The sequence below is a fragment of the Hesperophylax consimilis genome, chromosome 10, assembly GCF_061612785.1.
Source record: "Hesperophylax consimilis isolate HC1 chromosome 10, BYU_Hcon_1.0, whole genome shotgun sequence".
Classification (NCBI taxonomy): Eukaryota; Metazoa; Arthropoda; class Insecta; order Trichoptera; family Limnephilidae; genus Hesperophylax; species Hesperophylax consimilis.
The window spans coordinates 31,462,701-31,484,359 of NC_142845.1; the positions used below are offsets into that span (position 1 = coordinate 31,462,701).

At 33.8% G+C, this 21,659-nt stretch overlaps 1 protein-coding gene across 2 annotated transcripts in view; it reads right to left on the reverse strand.

Annotated features, from left to right (window-relative positions):
- The window catches only part of PAN2 (PAN2-PAN3 deadenylation complex catalytic subunit PAN2), a 36,513-nt gene extending 23,450 nt beyond the window's left edge, over positions 1 to 13,063 (reverse strand). The window contains exons 1-13 of one of the 2 annotated variants that reach the window (XM_089636838.1): positions 12,896 to 13,063; positions 12,618 to 12,778; positions 10,435 to 10,604; positions 9,401 to 9,521; positions 8,247 to 8,449; positions 7,147 to 7,354; positions 6,389 to 6,528; positions 5,509 to 5,758; positions 5,072 to 5,203; positions 4,815 to 4,934; positions 4,619 to 4,700; positions 4,309 to 4,472; positions 2,558 to 2,876 (exon numbers count right to left, since the gene is read on the reverse strand). In XM_089636838.1, coding sequence (XP_089492964.1) covers positions 2,558 to 2,876; positions 4,309 to 4,472; positions 4,619 to 4,700; positions 4,815 to 4,934; positions 5,072 to 5,203; positions 5,509 to 5,758; positions 6,389 to 6,528; positions 7,147 to 7,354; positions 8,247 to 8,449; positions 9,401 to 9,521; positions 10,435 to 10,604; positions 12,618 to 12,778; positions 12,896 to 12,947 — 2,122 coding nt within the window. In that variant the 5' untranslated portion in view covers positions 12,948 to 13,063. Of the gene's footprint in view, positions 1 to 2,437; positions 2,877 to 4,308; positions 4,473 to 4,618; positions 4,701 to 4,814; positions 4,935 to 5,071; positions 5,204 to 5,508; positions 5,759 to 6,388; positions 6,529 to 7,146; positions 7,355 to 8,246; positions 8,450 to 9,400; positions 9,522 to 10,434; positions 10,605 to 12,617; positions 12,779 to 12,895 lie in introns of both variants that reach the window. The other variant, XM_089636837.1, reaches the window with a different exon arrangement.
- Positions 13,064 to 21,659: the final 8,596 nt, after the last annotated feature.

Sequence of the window (21,659 nt, forward strand, 5' to 3'; positions counted from 1 at the left end):
ATCTGAATTTAAAGGGTCGGCCGCGGTGAAACTCGGCCGCGTAATTTCGATTTACGCGTAAATATATCGTATTTCATCACCGCGACGGAAATGGGACGCGAAATTTCAATTTACGCGGAAATATATCGTATTTTTACTAACTTTACTTCGAATATCCGAGTTGAAAAAATACGGCGCGACGGAAATCGGCCGAAAAATTTCGATCCATGCCGAAATATGACATATTTTTACGAATTTACTTCAAATATCTGAACTTAAAAGGCCGGCCGCGACGAAAAACTGCCGACAAAATTCGATTTACGCGGAAATATATCATATTTTTACGAATTTATTTCGAATATCTGAATTTGAAGAGCCGGTCGCGACGGAATACGGCCGCGAATTCTCGTTTTACGCGGAAATATATCGTATTTTTACGAATTCAAATTCAGATATTTGAAATTAAGGGCCGGCCGCGACAGAAAATTACCGCGAAATCTCGATTTACGCGGAAATATATCGTATTTTTACGAATATCTCAATTTAAAGGGTAGGCCGCGACCGAAATCGGCAGCGAAATCTCGATTTACGCGTAAATATATAGCATTTTTATTAATTTATTTCGAATATCTGAATTTGAAGAGCCGGCCGCGACGGAATACGGCAGTGAATCCTCGTTTTACGCGGAAATATATCGTATTTTTAAGAAATTCAAATTCAGATATTTGAAATAAAGGGCCGGCCGCGACGGAAAATTACCGCGAAATCTCGATTTACGCGGAAATATATCGTATTTTTACGAATTCAAATTCAGATATTTGAAATAAAGGGCCGGCCGCGACGGAAAATTACCGCGAAATCTCGATTTACGCGGAAATATATCGTATTTTTACGAATATCTCAATTTAAAGGGTAAGCCGCGACCGAAATCCGCAGCAAAACCTCGATTTACGCGTAAATATATAGCATTTTTACGAATTTATTGCGAATATCTGAATTTAAAGGGCCGGCCGCTACGGTAATCGGCCGCGAAAATAAAGAAATAATTGGTATTAATACGAATTTACAACTAAAATACCACTCGGATTTGAAGAGGCGGCCGAGAAAATCGATTATCGGCGTATTTTTTTTTTTTTTTTTTTTCATAAAATTTCGAATTACGTGGGAATTCGTTAATTCGAAATTTGATTTTTGATGTCCGCTGGATTTCGAATTAACGAGGTTCTACTGTAATGGATTAATTATTAATGACAATGTAATTTGCAAATAGTATTTAAAGTAAGTTACATGATATGAACATGAGATGCACTATGTACTTTCTAAATAACACAAACAACATACAACAAAAGCAGAATATAGTTAATAAAAAATCTTAGCAGTGCAATTATTTTTCCCTACGGGAAACACACAAATGATTTATTTCAGGAAATACATAAATAAAATAATGACAAAATGCAAATGTAGTGAAAAAAATATGTGAATGTGTGCTATGTTATTGACACGAAAATATGTGTATGTGTGCTATGTTATTGACACGAAAATATGTGTATGTGTGCTATGTTATTGACACGAAAATATGTGTATGTGTGCTATCTAATTGACACGAAAGGACACTCAAAGCATTCAATTTTCATACAACTTAAACAGTGGCACTTATCATTAAATTTAAAATATTGAAAACGCATTAACCTTACCCATGCTCATCATGCTTAAATAAATAAATAATTTACAGGAGCAAGAAATATAAGATGATTTGATAAATTAAAAACAATATTGAAATGATCAAAAAGCATTTCTAAACACAGTGATGATGAATACAAAAATCAAAAAATTTACTATATTTTTATCAATTTATTTGAAAAGGTTCAAAAACGTAATATGCCATTGTTTAGAGTAGTCAACGGAAAAAATAATAATATCGACCCAAATACATCAAAATAAACTGAATAAATCTAAGTAGACCGTAATGTTAAAGACATTTATATAAAACAATATTGTTGCCTGCAATGTTAAATAATGATCTGATATTTTAAATTTTATATTTTTCGCATGCTTGACAAATAATTCCATCTATTACATAGTTATGTATACAGTTAGATGGAAACACATTGGTCGTCAAAGATTTCATAACATTGAATAATGAAATATCCATTCGACATGGACTACTGTCGATAATATCAAAACAGGTGAATCAAGTGATTCACCTGTTTCGATATGATCCCAACAATAATCTGTGACCAGTGAAAACAAAGTAGCAAGACGTTACGTTAAAAAAAAAGATATATTTGGAACAATACCACAAGGCGAATGGATGAGAGATTTACCGATTCCATTTTCGGTTCGGTTTGCAACTTTACTTTTGAAAAAATAAAATGCCCGACCTTAAAGTAATCAAATTGGATACAAGCGAAGTCTACGGTCTATTGGCAAGCGGTAAACCCGACATAACCGCACAAACCTCCGTAGCCGTCCAACGGAAGATGGTAGGGGAGACCTGGTGACATGGCTGTGTCCTTGTAAGGATTGTAAACCTCGTCCGGTGTTGCCAGAGCCGACGGAGATAGCCACATATATTTACCCTCGTCTTGTGTCATCAATAGACTAATTCTATCCCTCTCTTCTGCTTCTCGTCGCTTCCTCCAGGAGGTGTTGGCTACTTCCGCATCGCCTTCCCCCGAAATAGGCGGGAAGTCGGACTCTTCAAGGAAGAACTGTTTGCTGAAGGCTTCCATCTGATCGTCGGCGAAGGTGCTGCTGCTGTTAATGGAGAGGGAGGTCATGCTGCCGTCGAGGGTTTGAAAAGAGACCTCTTGGATCTGAGTGATGGTTTCCACTTCGCGTTTCCTCGTCTCTAATATTTCATAGTGCATCTGGTGCAGAATGAAACGGTTCCAACTCTGAAAGAAAGAAAACCGAAATTATTAAACCACATTATTGTAATACACACATGTATGTATGTAGATTCTAAATTAATGTCAACTAAAGAGGATATATTTATGTTTACTTGAGGATGTTGGAGGATGATGATGATGAGATGTTAAGGAGCAATTAATTAATTAATCAATTAATTATCAACATTAAAGTGTATTGAAATACTTTAAAAAGTACTCTTTATTGCATACATTTGTCACCACAGTAACCTACAAACTAAATACAGTAGAACCCCATTAATTCAAACCACGCTAATTCGAAAAAACCCATAATTCGTAATTTTTGCTAAAAAAAACATCCCCAGAAAATTTTTTTCATAAAAGATAGTCTTTTAATTCGTAATTCGTTAATTCATAATCCGAAATTTATTTTTGTCCGCGTGCGAAAATTTGTCAGTATAATTCGAAAAAATTCGATTTTTGCAAAAATAAATCATTAAATTTCGTAAATCTGAATCTAAAAGACAGCCGTGGTGGTAAACCGCCGAAAAACGTATTTTCACATGGTTATACATCGTCCTAATTAGTATTATTATTTTGTAAATCTGAATCAATTTACGCATAAATATATCTTATTTTTACGAATATCTGAATTTATAAGGGCAAAATTTATCGTGGTGGAAATCCGCCGAGAAAATTCGATTCATGCGAAAAACATATCATATTTTTACAAATTTACATCAAATATCTGAATGAAGGGTCGGCTGCGAAATTTGGATTTACTCATAAATGTATGGTATTTTTACGAATATCTGAATTTAAAGGGCCAGCAGGCTAACGGAATAATTCCTGTTAGTACGAATTTACTCCAAAGATACTTCCAAAATATTTCGAATTAACGAGGTTCTATTGTATAATATACCAAATTACTAGTGTAACATTGGCTCAGCCGGTATTCACAACAATCGTAAAGTCGGTTAATGACATTATTATCCAAGAATGGTGTGTTGAAGACGGATTGAACACGCATTCAAGATTTGCAATGGATGTCTGTGGAGCGAGGCAGCAATAAAGGGACGGCAAGGCGGGGACTTTTAGAACTCACGGGAAGGTGTGGGATATTCATCAGAAGGACATGAGACGGAACTGGCGTGAAGGCAGCCAGGCGCATAATTGGCAACACAGGCAGAGGAGGTGGACACCACAGAAAGGTGTAAGGGTCAAATGACTGGAGACAGAGTCATCAGATATCAGAAAAATATTTTGCTTCTTGTTGTTTTCTACCGATTCAAATATCCATTGCAATTTCCGCTCCTGAACAAGCTCATTGACACGCCTGCATTGCCATTTTTATATTTATAAATCTTTTACCTGGCTTTAGAGAACATTTACTTTTATGTATGGACTACCCTAATGTACGAAGTACAAAAGCATATATTTAAAAATAAGAATAATCTACTTGTATCAGAGAAGCCAGGTTGGTCTTCTGACGAGCCTCGGGGTTGCGATCGCTCAATATGAGCCCCAGCGCTGAGGCCTCGGGTACGGTCCGGAAGGCCCGCAGGAAGTTGGAGGCCTGGCACGGGATTCCCGAGGAGGTTTCCAGCATCCCAAACAAGAAACCTGCAAAGTAAAGTACAGCAAATATTAGACAAAATAAATCTTTGTTGTACAAAAAAAAGGAAATATCAAACACTCATTTACATTTCATACACAAGTTATACACTTGGTTTAACAGAAATAATATATAACGAAATGCAAATAATTACCTAATTCACAGCTCAGACAAAACTCTTTGTTACATGTGTGCCTCAATAGAGCCCTTTTAACTGGTCCTGTGTAGTATAAAACCTGAAACAATGGATATATGAAACATTTGTAAATAAGTCATGATTTTGAACGTGCATAAAACTATGCAGACAAAACTATGTAGCTAATTGATAATTTGATTACAAATAATTTTACCTGTAACATGGCATTACAATAAGAGTTGGGTAGGGTGGCTTCCAATCCAGGAAAACCTGTTCTATTGTATTGATCAAATTCGAAGTCGTTTGTTCCTAATTTTGAATACACAACTTCCATCTAGAAACCAAAAACAATTAATTAAAGATTGAAAAATTCAATTTGATTCTTTATTTCAAATTACATACTAAAAAAAAAACCAAGGCAAGCAAACAAGCTAAATAAAAGAAAAAATATAATATATATATTTTACACACCTTTCGATATCGTTTTGGAATGGCTACAAACGGACTGCCATTCTCCACCGTTGATGATTTTTGATTATTTTTTTCTGACAATTTTCCATGGCTGGGACTTGACGGCTGTTGTACAGGGAAAATGTACGGGATCTTTGAACAAAACAAGAATAAATTAAGTATGCTGGACAATGAGATGCCGGCAGCGTGAAAACAAATGATAAAAACTAGTTTGAATATGGAACACTCTATAAACAACAAGATTGTTGCCGGCTTTGCAATTTATTCACCTACCTAAACAAAAATATTTCAGTAGGTACCTTCAAACCATCCTTCCAAAGAAATAATAATTAGGTTGCATTTGGTCTGTTTTGTGATAATTTTTTAGAAATAAAAAAAAAAAAAATCTTTTAAAAAATTAAATTAATATTGAGCAGAGCACAAAAACTCTAATTTACCTGATTCCTCAATAATCCCCGCGGATGTGGAGCATATCCAATTGGCCCCTGCATTTTCATAGTCCTGAGAACCTCAGGGTCTATGGGTTTGGGCATCCTATACCCAGGGGTGGTAAACTCTTCAGGCCAATCGGAAAAGAGTCTTTGCCCCGCAGGCAGCGGCGGCAAGGGGATAGAGGTCGGCTTGAATGTGTCGTCAGTGAAGCTGGCATAGGGGATGTCTTCGATGGGGTGGGCAAATTCGGTATCTCTGGAAGAAAAATGATTTAAACTCTTGAATGTTTGTGCAGAAAATCCTCAAAATTCCCCCGACCGTACGCTGAGAATTCGTGGAACTGGTGTTTACCAGACAATGTATCTAATTATTCATATATATATTTCATGTTTATCGTAAGACATTTCTGCATAATAGAAAAATCTTACATTCGGGAGGCAACTGTCAAAAATAAGGCAAAAAAATAAATATTTATATGAATACTAGCTGTACCCCGCCACGAGTTGTTGTGGCATAATCTGTCTGTGCAGATAGAGAAATAATAGCACGTTTGGCTTTTACGTCCAACAGATGGCGCTGTTTTACAAAAAAACATGTTTTTACCTGACACAGGTGACATCAATATAATATAGATATATAAAAATGCAAGCGTATTCGAATGCAACGTTGTGTCAAAATTTCAAAGTAATCAGTGAAGAACTTGAACAAAGCATAAAGATTAAAATCTAATGGGAAAAAATTTCAGAATAATGGATGGCCGAGCATGTGCTTCAACAACAGCCGACTGTTTGAATAAGTCCATAATATATAAAACCTATTTTTATTATATAAATGGCTTTTCTGTCGATGTAAGATAATAATGTTGTAGGATAAAGGATAGGTTACCTGGAGTGATTGTTATAGGTTGGTTCTGTGTTGTGTTCAGGTGAGAATAGATGAAGGTGTCCCGATTGGTCCCCAAACACAAAAGCTTGACTCGTCGCTGATATGTCAAACGTGTGGCATGGGGCGTTTTGAGTGTTCACCTGAAATAAGCACAAATTCATGAGTTTTCATCGTGTACAGGTGATAAAGTCTAACCATGTCTTGGAGATTGTAACAATCTTTGGCCCTTCATGTGACACTTTTTTTTGTTAATAGGTAAACAAACAAGTCTTTATTAACCTCGATTGAGAGTGAGTTTTTGAGAGAAAAAAGTGTCCAAAAGACTGAATGTTAGAACACAGTGGAAAAGTGGTAGGTAACCTCCAATGTTTAAAAGAGTGAGTTTTTTTTTTTTTTATTTCCAAAACTTCCATTATGTTAATTGTTCATAGTATATGTTATAAAAAATAAACATTGTTAAAAAAAATCCATACATAATATCAAAATAACTGAATTAATCAGACATTAATAAATAAAAATGGTTCCATGATAACTTAATAATACTTACTATTTAATTTATGCAAGACCGTCATACGGTGTACGTTGTGCGTCCATACTCCTTTATGCATATTTTTTTACTAACGTACACGGTTTGGCCATGCTCTCTTAAAGGTTAAAAGATACAGTACAGTGGTAAAAAACCAAAAACACGTAAATTAAACTTGTAGACTGACATTCATACATTCAACATGGTGAGGGGAATGACTCCAGGGACTAACCTGGAATATGGTTAAGCGCGGCTCCTTGGTCTGTAGGGTGTCCACTAGCTGCACGCGGCCGTGCGCCGTGACCACGGCCAGACGCGATGATACCGTAGGGAGGAAGCGCAGCAGCATAGGTTCGCAGTGGGTCACGATGGGGTTCAGCGGCTTCAAGGCTCGCACGTCATACATCAGCAGGAAGCAGTCGCAAGACAGAGCCCCTTGGCTGGAAAGATGGACACAAATAATACAATAATCACTGATAAAAAAGATGGAGGTATTTAAAAAATATATTTTAAGAAAATGCTTCAATGAAGCCACAAATAATAAAAAACGGTGAGCTCCAGCATTATAAAATTTGCACAGCTTTCTACGACTGGAATTTTTAAGTCGACACAACTATTTTCAGGTGGTAATTTGTTTTCATAATGAGCTACTGAGCTGTTACAGATCAATCAACTCAAAGCACCAACAAAAAACAGAAAAAACCCAATTGGGGTACGTTGTGAGGGTGAAGGTAGAGGGGGGGGAGGATATTGGGAAGTGGAAGGTGGGTAAACCTTGCTATTCAGATCTGGTCACCAAACACAGCTAAAGGCATTTAAAGCAATGTTTCAATTCTGAATGTTGATCTTACACAAGGGCGATACTGAGAGTATCCTCCAGTCTGGAAAGTACCACAAGTATGATATATATTATTTTAAATGAATTGATTATGATATAACACAAATTCACCAAATTAAATTTACTTGCGCACGCCGGGATTTGAACCCGCAACCTTTGAATTGCTAGTCGAGAGCCTTATCCCTCAACCACGAAGGCCGTACATATATTTTTCTTCAACTTCAGAATGCTAAAAAACTTTATTTTACATAAAAATGAATGTAGATTTTGTGTTGTTTTTACCCAGCTACGCGAAACTTTCTGCATTTGAATCAAAATATTCTTGAACTTTGTGATTGATATAAGTTGGTGGTGTTGCTATACATGGCCAAATAATAAAAGAAAATTAACGAAAGTATTTTTATGTTGTTTTAAACATTTCAATGTCAAATGGTTACATACTTTCCGAGAGCTTTATATGCCGCATACAATTTTTTTAAATAAAATGTACATACTTAGTGCTGAAGCCGCACGTAACAATGAGGTTCCCCTGCACATCGAAGTCGCTCAGGCTGGCCGAGTGCGTGTCCAACACATGCTGCGTGCGCAGGGAGCCGGGGTCGCGCAGCGTGATGCGCCCACTTGGGTCACCCGCCACCACCATATACGAGTGGCGGCGCAAGATCGCGCAGCCCGCGTCCCCCGCATCTAGGGTGTGCTGGAATTTGAATGGGTTTGTATTGAGTAATTGTTTTAACATGCTGTAAATGCTACGGGTTCAACTATAAAGGGAGCTAATGTAAAAAGATTCCTTTGTATTCCCAAATGCACAGGTGGTAATAAAAGTGAAGAATGCAAAGTTATTAAAGGAACAGAAAAGTGTAATAATTGTGTCAATACTGATAGCAAGTTAAAGATAAAAAAGAAATAAAATAAAATAAACTTTTAACAAAGATAAACCTAGATTCAAATCACCGAATAAGTTCGGTACAGTCGATGTTAGTCAGCTACTACTCGTCTTTGCTGCAAAGTTTCAAATGTACATTCAAAGTGATTCTTACAGTAGATACATAGGAGGAGCATTAATTATAATTAAAAAACACATACATATTTTATGAAGTTATTTCTAACACATGGATAGCTTCTGGATAATAAGAAAGGAGTATGTATATGGAGTGATACACCATAGTTCAAACCAAAGACTTTCTATCATTCGTAGAGAAATGTTATATAAACTAACTACACAAATAAAAAAATAAATTAAATAAACGGTTGCAAGAAAAAACAGAACATTGAAGAAAAATAACAAAAAACAAACATTTTAATTTTTTCAATGTTCTGTTTTATCTGGTTAGCAACTTAACTTCTCCAACTATCCGGAGCCAGTGTGACTGTGGCACCCCGATTGGTGTATATTGCAAGGTTGAATGGAGTTGGATCAGAAGGTTGGGAAGTACCTGACTATTCAGATCTTGTCACTATATACCGCTAAAGCAAAAGTTAAACGGAAAGCTTCTGATTGGTGGTCTGTTGTGTTTTACGTTTATCACTGAGGTATAATTACGCTTCACTGTATCGGTAAGGCAAACATTTCAACTGAGCTCGGTTTGATTGTTGAAAGCTCATGAATCGAATTATTGAAAACAGAAGAATAAAATAATTATGTTACCTGTTTTGTTTCCTGCAGTCGTGACATGTCAAAGTCAATTAGGGTATTTTGGTGTCCACCCATCACTATCCTGTTTGTGTCCAACTCTATTAGACATTGCATATCTACCATATTGTCCGATCTGAAATAAATATTATAATATTCTTATTAACAGGCATACTGCTCCATATTTACATGATATGTGTAAAAGAAAATGAGGTTTACAAGGGAGCTCTCAGTGGCGGGAGCGATTAACCGAAAACGACCATTACGCGATGCTTGGTAATTTTTTTTACATATACGATGATGACGCGCATCTTCAACAGAAGAACTGGAGCCATTCATTATTTCATTACTGATCACAGCCACGTATATATAAAATACATGTACACGGTCGCCATTTGCAGCTTGGGCTGTTTTGATTATGACTACTTGTTATTTGCTCAACTGTAATTTTGTGTTTACTCCCTCATGCTTTATGCATATCAGTACATACAAAGTTTTGGGCTGATCAATAATTTCAGAAGATCTGGGTCGATCACGACCCAGTGGCGAAGTGTTCGGGTACTTTTGTGGGATGCCCAGTCTATAAAATTTATACATCTATGGTCGTTTGCCACGCTCATCACTTGTGACGACTAAGCTTACCGCTCATCGATCAAATCGTCACCGCTCAGGCAGTCACCTTTCGAGACGCAGCAAATTTGAAAGTTAAAATGGAAAGTTTTATTTACCCACAAAATAACAGAAAACATGTAAAGCATTCAAATAAAAAATATTTCTCTAACATTCGAAATTAGATATCTCAAAAGTTGTGCATGTGGGTAAGTGACTTTTGCCTGAACGGTGATGAAATGATTGAATCTTTTGTGAAATAGAAACCTGATTGATTATTGGAAGTTCGCGATCTAATTAAAATGATTGGATAGTTCACAATCAACCCATGATTAGTTTTAGCCCTGTCGAAGTAGCCTTGCTAATATTGAGGGTCCCTTAGACTCTCTCAGTAGAAATCTTGAGCGCCATTAATTTATAAGTAGGTATTGGGTACTGACCTATGTGTAAACTTAGGAATGCCTCTTCTTATTTGGTGGCGTAAGGTCGTTTTGGTCAGGGCGAGAATCCCAGCGTCGATGGACAGCAGGGATCGCACATCTTCCGTTGCGTGGACTTGAAATGATGTGTACTTTTGCATCTGGGGGCCATAATACGATGTCACGTGACCCTGAAATACACAACAACATGGTCAAAATACTGTCCTGGTAGCTAAATAATGTGAATTTTAACCGAAACATCATGTACAGTCAATTCCACTCAATTGGGACATACCGGGCCCAAACATTTGTCCCAAGTAACTTTGAAGTAAGTAAATTTTTTTTTAAATTTATTGAGCTTTTTTAAATGTATACATATTACATTTATTCCAGTTCTCTCAAATGAGTTTTAAAATTTAAAAAATATATATATTTATACCGTACAGAAAAATAATTATGTACTAACTATAAGTACCTACATATGAATAAGAAAAAATAAATAATCAAAGATAGGTACAAAAAAAAACATGAACAAACAATTAAATGTTGTAATAACAGTAACCAAAAAATGACTTCTTAGGCACGCGGCAGTGGGGGAAGTCTAATGAATTACCACCGAATGAACGTACTCCTGTAGCGTGGCGCATCCCCTTACCTGCGCCGCATACCGCGTGCCAGCTCTTAACTAAAGTTCGTTTACTGAGACACGTTTGCATCGACTTCAGATAGGAATGTGTACCAATTAAACGGAATGGTATCCGAGATAACCGAAATTAATTAGTGTTTGTTTCTTTATTTGGTTTCTTTTCCTTGGGTTTTGGTCCAAATAACCGGCTGTCCCAATAAGCCTGTGTACCAATAAAGCGGAATTGGCTGTATTATTTTTAACTGCATTCTTGGTTTTTGGATCAAAAATTTTAAACAATCGAAATCACATTATATATAATAATTAGAATCAACACTAGTCACTCCAAATTTCAATACATAATCGATTCTTATGGGTTCTAATGCCTGCTCTGCACTCTTGGCAAGACGTCTCACCGATACAATTAAAAATATTTCACATGAAAAATAGTTGTTGCTTGTATTATTATCGATTGTGAAGTGGCTGCGCTGGCTGTCTTGGGTATTTTATGTAAACTGGGATACTGGAAATGTAGTTTTCATTAATGGGAAATAAATCTAAACACATCAGCGTACGAGAGCACAACACTCTACCACCGTAGATCTGATAATTTTTGTTTAACTTCACAGATAACTGCTGTGAGCCTACTACCGTTCTGTAGTTATGTCTAGGCATTAATGTTTAACTTCACAGATAACTGCTGTGAGCCTACTACCGTTATGTCTAGGCATTAATGTTTAACTTCACAGATAACTGCTATGAGCCTACTACCGTTCTGTAGTTATGTCTAGGCATTAATGATTTTATTGTTTAACTTCACAGATAACTGCTGTGAGCCTACTACCGTTCGGTAGTTATGTCTAGGATTTAATGATTTTAACGATAATGTAATAGACTCTTTTAAATAAGTACAACCGTTCGTATATTTTTTTACAATTTGTAAGCTCTTTTTTGAATGTGTGGTTTTACTACAGGGCCATTATTTGTTTATGGTCAATACGATATACAATCTCCTATACCAATGAGAATGTTTTTGTAAGAACAATGTAATGTAACCTACATAATATTTTAATGTAACCTACATAATATTTTATATTAAAATTTCTATTTTTCAACAATGCAGCAATATAAATGAGAATTTTCTGTTGATAACGTTGCTTTTTTATGCAGGTGTTAATTATATTAATATTTGTTAACGCTGATGCTAGTAAAAATTGCTTGGCAGCTGTAGTATACTATTAATTTGAAATAAGATAAATTCTGAAATACTTATTTATACAATGTAGGTACCGAAAAAATACATTAATGAGGTCACCTTATTGTAACTGTGAAAATGAATTTAGCTTCACAGTCTGATAAACAAAAGAATAAAAGTATTCCACCACACGTACAAAGATTTGATGACATGTCAATATGTAAAACAACACCCGAAATAAAAGATATTGGATTCTGAAAGGGTTGACAAACATGTTTTCCCCAAGAGTTCTAATGACCTATGAAGAGAATATAAATATAATTTTTTTGGAATGAAAGATATATTTTTGATAAATGAGATATTGGTAGGCTTGGCAAGACTTACCCCCTGGTTTCCCATCCACAGCAACTCCTCGGTTTTATCAAACATAACAGAGGAGACACCGAACACATCACCTCCATCTGACAGGACCGTTCCAAGTTCATGATATTCTGGTTTGACCCCATTAGTTCCATAAGCATCAATAAATTCTGGTGTGAAATGATCTGTAAACAAATTAAAGCATGTTCTATAATGCGAATTTGGCATATTGATGCGAACGCGGGCATTGTTTACGTATATCATAAGAGAACACCAAAAACATATGTAAAATAAACACTCACTATTTATGACGTCTGGAGCTGGTGCGCATATTTCGGGATATCGGTAATCCATAATCGGCACCTTTTATGAATTTCATTTATAAATAAATATTAAAAAAACAAGGTTTCAAAATAATTTAAAAATAAGTAAATAAACTCTAGATTGACATCTTGAATGAAAACAGCGGATCTCCGAGGCTATCTGACGGTAGCTTTTGGCACTAGTTCTATAATGCGTCGCAAATTCGACACTGGCAATACTTGCCAATACGCGCTAACTTTCAAATTACGTGGCAGGTACTTACCTATGTAGATTTTTTTTATTTTTTTTTATTACAAGATAATACATTACACAATGATAACAAAGTAATAATGTATTATTCCCAGTGAGTTTTTAAAACTCATTTCGGGAACCAGTATTTTATTATATTTATTACTTACTCACTATCACTGATAAGAAGAAATTAAGGAAATCTCTTTTTTTATATATATTTGCTGGCTGTTTTAATATATATATATATTTATAAATATTTATTTCGCAATAGTATAATTAGATATTTGTATAATTACAAAATTTTGACAAATACCCCACAAATACCAGGCAATAAAAGCATAGACCTAAAATGCCTTGGATGGAACTATTCGACAACAATTTGTAGCCGTGGGGTGAGGGGATAAATGAAAAATCTACTTTTTTTGATGACGTATCCCATTCCTTGTTTCATCAAATACTTTAAAAAATCATAAGCTGATAAAACTGCATTAACAACGCAAAAATAAAACAATAATAGTTCATTATTCACCATTTTGAACAGAAATCAGTTCAAATGCAGTCATACAAGATGGCTGGTAGGCAATTTCCCTTTACCCTTGATTTGGCTTCAATGCCATTCATACAAAATCGCACTAATGCTCTCTCCAGGGCTTTTTAGGACTTTAGGTCCATGCCTTTAAGCTTTAAAAGCCCTTTATAAAACAATAGTACCCATCTGGTAACACATCTAATACTTATTTTTTCTTTAATTTTGAAATATTTTGTGTTTGTATGTAGAATTACTTTATGTTTGTGATTACTCTTATGTTTGCTTCACTCAAATGTAAATTGTTAACCTCGATACAAGCTTAGTCCTAGTGAGGTTGATTTTTATGTGAAAAAAAAGTGTTTTATGTACAGTGAGATGCAATAAATAAATAAATAAATAGTGCCATTTTGTATGAACTGCATGTAATCCAAATCTTGGGTGAAAGGAAATTGCCTGGCAGCGATTTTGTATAACAAACTTTGGAAACGATTTGTGTGTAAAGAACTATTTAAATTTTATTTTTGTATTGTTAGTTGCAAGTATATCGTATTTGATAAGACAGGTTAGTAATTAACAAAATTAAGTAGGTTTTGGCATTTTTCATAAATCTTTAACCTCACCGCACGGCTTATTTTCTCGAATAGTTCCGTCCAGGGATTATTAGCTCAATGTACTATGGTAATATTTTTTAATTTTTGATAAAAATCTAAAAAAATGGACTCTCATCAAAAATAATATCCACGGTTCCAGTGACAGCAAAGGAACCGGTTTCTTGTATCCGGGACATAGAAGGAGCCCCACCACCACCACCAGCGATGCCATATCTACCGAAATTTCGGTAGTTCTACCGATCTTCGCAGAAAATCTACCGGAATTTTTGAAAATCTGGGGGAAATTTGAAAATCCAATGAAATTTGAAAATCCAATGAAATTTATGAAAATCTATGAAATTTATGAAAATCTTCTAATAATGACTTTGAAAATTCAATTATTTATTTTTTTATGTATAGGGCGGAGACTGTTGACATGTAGTTTCACATAGGCTCACTGTGATATTTCCCATTTTACCTCATTCCTTTAACAGTAACCCGGTCCCTTTTATAAAGTTCACCAGGGTTGTCATTGTATATGAGGCTATGTCTTCTAGTTTCACAATGTGTCTTAATCATTTTATAGTTTAAGGAAAAGCATAATAATGTGGGGAATTCAGTACATATTTGGTACCTCATTTGTATGAGTTTGTACCATTGTATAATACATCAATGGTTTGTACTCATTCCGAAATCTTGAGGAAAGATATTTTTGGGCATACCAACACTGCTGACCAGGGTTATAAAATATTATTTTGGCATGTTGACTACTATTACTGTATTGTGGTAGTACATGGGTAGTACTCACCAACTTGTTTAGGAAGGGTACAAATGAATAAGAAACAATAATTTCAGCATAGTTTTGGTTTTATTTTGAGATAGGATAGATACCATACACATGATGAATTATTATAATATAAGATTGATAGTTAATTAATTAGACAATATTTTATTTACACATAAAATTTTTAAGGTTATCATAATAATAATTACAGTTACTTATAAATTTGAGTAGAATTAGTTCAGCTTACACTCCAACGTATTATAATAATAACCATAAGTCATTATTTAGAATGTTGACACACAAAAATCAAGTCGAGAATGGATCCCTAACTACTGTCGAGTGATGATATTCAGTCCTTACTTACGGATTTAAAGTTTAATAATAAGGTACCTACACACCTTTCAAAATTTTTCACATCAATCAGCAATCATAATAATCAAGGGAAAAGATTTACATCGCGTCGGGAGGAATAACTATCGAAGCTCTAGGAATAATAGTATTTATGATATTACTTAGGTAGCTAATTGACAGTTTGCTTGGAGGAGCGGTATATTAAAAGCACTGGCTTTAGCTACACTAAATTATGTTTGGTGACTAAATCCAACCAGGTTTCACGTCTTTGATTATTCTTTTAATCCCCCTTTACCCTTTCATACAAAAGTCCAAAACATTTAGGTGGGGATGATGGGGTATAAAAACTATTGTGTTCCATTAGTTATATGATACCATCGATGAATATGGTTTTAATAAAATCGCTTCATAGGTTCAAACTGCTTATTATTAGTGAAATTATTTATATCGCACACAATACATAATTACTGTTCAAATTATGGTAAGTACCTAAACATTCTCACACAAGTACTGGTCTACCAAATGTAATTGGAGGGAGTCTAAAGGCTTAGTTAAGGTAGGATAATACAATATACATAAATAGGTAATGGTCCCGAAAACGCAAAAAATAAACTTTTATGACCAATAATTCGAGGCTTAAAACACTTTATCATAACATGATAATATTACGCAAAACTGTAGTTTTCTCAATAAAAAAAAAGTTGTTTCTGCAGACAAATTTTTGTGACCTTTTTTGAGGCTTTGTTGGCTCAGGAAATAGGATAACAAATGTATCAAAGAGCCATATAATGGGGAGGGGGAGGGGTGAATAACTTCTGTATAAATTAAAGAGACAGAATATTTGAAAAATCTATCCCTAAAAGAGCTCATTTGGCAACACTGATGCTGTTTGAGACAAAGTTTATTCGGAGGCTTCTGGAGGCTGGTTGAGTGGAGGTGAAATTGGAGTTGATGTGTGAAAAGCTGCAAACGCCTATGCAAATAGCCGCGGTCTGCAGATCCCTGTCCTAGACTGCTGATGCAACGAATGACGTGATCTGAACACGCAACCTTCTGAAATCCCCACCAATAGGTATATCAGTGGAAGAGGAGAGAAAAATTACAAAAGATCATAGACTTGTTTGTTTTTCTAATACTCTGCCATGGCTGACTTTGCTGACTCAATATTTTGACGAAAACTCTACAGCATGGATAGTGGTATATTTTGTTTTAAATAAAAACAAGACTGTTTTTAACATCAATAGAAAGATAACCAAACATACTGATATGTGACACTTGATCTGATGTAATTACTGCTCTGAATAATAATGGCTAACTCAAGTACATTGGCTAATTTATCGATTCTCGATCAGCAAATTCGAAAAATAATATTGATAATAATTATATGGTAGTTATCATGAAAGAGAATTATCAATAACAGATACTATATTAAGTTCTATGGAGTATGGTTGTTCAATAATGCACTATTCGAAACAGTTCCAGAATAAGATGTTGGATTAAACATATTAATTATATTGTAATTTTACACCCTTTTTCTATTTAAATCTTTAAGATAGTTGATAGGTATGTACTCAAAAACACTCGGCTTTTTCACTAATTATATTATGAATGAAAAATAAGTCACATCATCGAGGATGATATACCAGGGGGACTAATTAGTTCATGTATGTACACGGGACGAATCAGCTTTTGACAGCCACAATTTTTTTTAATACAATTATGATGTGAAGAGCTTAAAATGAATTCTTGTTAGAGAGATATAGCCTTTTATTTATCGAATTGTATGTCTATAATCAAATGTATCGTTGGTATACTACATCTTTTGTATCTTTCGACGTGTATGCACCAATTCACGTCGTTAGCACGTTTGTGTAAAAAGTGTAAGATCGGTGACCAGCAACTTGCAAGGTAATCAGGAAACTGCAGATAAATATCAAACACTCTAATCTATCTATCTAAATAAAAGAATGTTAATGTTCGTTTGCTCGAAATCTTAAGTCTCCGAAAGTACTTCACCGATTGCTTTGAAATTTTGACAAAACGTTGCATTCGAATATGTGTGTTTTTTTATATACCAATATTATAGATGTCACCTGTGAAATCTATCTTTTGGATAAAAATGCTATGTATATAAACATATTTCACATAAAATCCATTGAAATGTGTGAAAGAAAACTTAGGCGCACAACTCACGTCGCTAGGAGAAGTGTATGCATGCTGCCATCAGAATGTATGGGAAATGTGGGAAGTTTGAGGTATTATTAATATTACAAGGTATTTGGTAATATATGACAAGCGCCATCCTGAGCAAATTAACATATTTCTATTCAGAAATTGAGATTCAATTAACTTGTAGTGGGATAGATAGATCCAATCAACCCCCTCCCTGAGTTAATCACTGTATAAAAATAGGTAATCCTCGACAAAGTTGGTCTTACAAAAAATAGACAAGAATGAAGATTATACTGCGTGATTACTCTGAAGTGAAATCGACAGAATTGTATTTTGGGCATATCTGGTGTCATTCATTCATTTTCCACAATTTTCACACACTTCTAGCGAAATTGAATCTTTCTTGAACAGATAATCAATTTATTATTGTAAATCACTATTATTTCACTTCAATGAAATTTCCATTCAATGTGTGACTCCAATTTATTGGAAAGTGAATTCTAAATATTGCATACATAGTACTACTGTATAATTTCATATAGCTTCAAGATGATAACTACGAAGAAAACTTTATGGTTTGTATATCTTATTATAATTATACATATAAGGAGACACCATTAATAATTTATTTATTATTGTTGGTACAATAATTACTACTAATTGGTTCATCTTTTATCAAGAATCATATAGGAGACATTTGATGTGGTGTTGATATAATTGACGGAAACGTTGATCCATTTTATTTTGTGAAATACTTACAAATATTTTTATTTTAACAAAGTATACATTCATTGCTTTCTTTTCGAAACTTCAAATCTTGTTATAAATAAAAAAAACAAGATGGCGCTGTTTGGCCATTTGATGACATTTGAATTTCTGTGAAACATTCCTTTTGAAATGATTTTACTTTTGATGATAATATTAGGTATGCTTCATAAAAAAGAGTTGGTGATGTGAAAGTAATAGACATTCAATTGACAATATAAATTAAATGGACCCCTATGTAATCATATTTTCAATCACACCAGCATTTCATATTACTATTTACACCTTTTATGGCTACTACTAGGTACTACTAAAAACTATGTGTATTCTAAAAAAAAGTACCTAATTAAAACTGAGTTCAAATATATTTAAAAAAGATATGATTTTGATTAGTTTGAATTAGTTTCGAATTAAATTAATAATAAAAATATTAATTTCGGTTGTTCAGTTCAGTGGAACTCGGATTCATTTGAATTTAAGTGTTTATTTATTGGATGATTTGTATAGCGCCGCTTTTGTGAGATATCACCTCGGGGGCTGTTATTTTCAAAATTGGAACTGTTCGTTTAAACAAATTTAGAAAAGCGATAAAGTACCTACAATATAATCTAATATTTAACAGAAAATTATTATAATTGCTATTTTCAAAATTGGAACTGATTTGTCGAGAATTCAGACTATCCGTGATTATGAACAGGTATCATAATAAAATAATTGTGAATTCTTAAAAAAATGTAATCTAAACTGAATTCGCATATAAGCATTTAAAAACAATAAAATTTGAAATAATTTTGATTAATTTGTCAAATTTATTTCATAGATAATCACTTTCTGAATTAATTTATTACATTTTATGAAAGAAGTCCAAAACCTACCTATCTTCATGATTATCTGTACAGCTTGACAATGTTAACTTTGCAGTAGCTCAAACAAGGAACTAACGACCTAAAAAAACATTTTCTAATCAATAGATTTTATGTCACATTTTACAATGGCAACGCCACCGAATTTGCAAAATTAATATTGTTGGTCTGTACTTACCTTCATAATATTCTTTATAAATCGAAGAAATCTTAATATAGGTAGGTAAGACATAGTATCTTCTTTGTGTAATGTACCTTATTCGTAAGTAACAATGACTAATTTTAAAATATAATATTATAATCGATTCTTAAATATTATTTAAAAAAAAATTGATTCCTTTATAGGGAAAATTGTGCCAGAGAGCGTATTAATAATTCAGTAAATCGGTACCAGTCCACTATGAAGTGGTGATCGCTGGTACCAACCCCGATGTATGAAAGTGAGACGTATAACTGAAAGAGGAAGGATGAAAGTAGACTGAATGATGTAGAAATAAGATCCCTGAGGCATATATGTGATAAAACCATGTATGACTGTAGAGCTATACAGTTAGAGACATTGTTGCTTACTAATATCTCGTCGAAACGTGATCTTCTGTATTATAACGCGATAAGGTATGCGCGCTATCTGGATACGGTAGTTTTAGTTAGAGCGTTGGAGATCAATTCAAAATAAAAAGGTGGAACCAATATTTTTGCTACATGTCTCATCTAAATATCACACATCAATGTGTATGACCGTGTGAAAAATGAGATTCGCAAAGAATACAAGCATAAAGAGAAAGATTAAAGGGGATGCTTAGATGGTTTGAGCATGTACAGCAGATGAACGAAGAATGAGTATGACGCGAATTTGAATGACAGAAGAAGTGGGGGAAGCCCGTTGCCATTTATGGCACGATCAAGTAAACAAAATACTTGAGTCGGTCATGTAAAGAATCAGAATAACAGAAGGGTATGTGTGAGACGATGTATGAATGTGAATGAAGCAAGGAGTGTGTGCCAAGACCGAGAGTTAGTTAGTTAAATTGGTATCTTAGAAATCCAATATAAAGATTCATCACATTTAATATAATAAATTTTGCCAAAAATGTGATAGATACAATATTAGCCGAAAAACGGAAAAAGTATTTTGTATTAGAGAAATACAGTCCCGTTGATAAATAGTAAGAACTAATTAGAACATGTTTTAAATTATTGGATGACAAAGTTACTATGAATAAAGTCCCTATTGATATTAATTTTGATACAAAAGTTAAATAACTTTTAAAACTTTTTTGTGATAGATAAGTTTTTGGATTTACAGAAGTACTTTTACTAGTAAAGATATATCATTACATCAGTAAAAAATCTACAGCACACGCTTTAACCAAGAAGAATAAGTTTAGTATAAATTAGTTTAAATTTAGCATAAATTCCTTATATTTAGTAGTGCCTGATATTTTACTTTAAACATAATTATTGATAATCTTAAGATAAATAATCAAATTTCGGGCTTAGTGTTGAAAATCATAAGTTGATTTATTAACCCCTCAGGCCTCTGGCATATTGACCGTTACATTTCTTAAAGACGCTGTCACAATATTTCTGAATGTTTCCGAAAATCAAATAATGTTTATGTTTTCAAATTTTATTATTATAAATAACATATAACTTCTAAAATCAATTTTTTTAATGCAAACATAAAATTACGCCGGTAAGCAGAGAGGACAGACCGCTAAATAATTTGGTCTTGGCACACACTTCTTGCCTCATTCACATTCACATCACAAAGATCGTCTCATACATACTCTTCTATTATTCTGACTCTTGACATGGCTCGACTCGAGTATCTGATTCACTTGTTTGTGAAACATAAAAAAGTTTTAAAAATGGCCAACTTTACGTTTTTCGTCTAAACACTTTAGGATATTTTATTAGATAAATGTATTATAAACATTACTGTCACTTCAATTTTTCATTGTTTCATACAAAAATAATGAAAAAAAAATTCAAGATTCATACATTTTTCTCAAATTGCGGTCAGAACCTTTGGTTTCATAGAGTTATTCATTTTTTTTCAGTGGTCAACTTTTTTGGTTTTTTCTGTGATTTGAATATAAAGCTTGGTATTTTCTTTTTCTAACACCGTTTATATTATATTTCTCACCATTACAGCAAGGTACATAATAATAATAAACATAATATAACGATTTCTATCAGACCAAATGAGCTGTTCCTAAAAGCGAACAGATAGGCTGTACGGGTAATAGCTGTTAATGAATTACCCTGAGGGGTTAATTAAGTAACTTATATGAATGTAGATATAGATGTAAACTTGAATGTAAATAATGAATTTATTTAACATAGTCTAGCTGCGTAAACTTCATTTAACCATGTTAAAAATACATTCCGATTTTATTTGAATATTATTTTTCGATGGTTACATAACATTAAATAAATGTAAAACTAAAACCG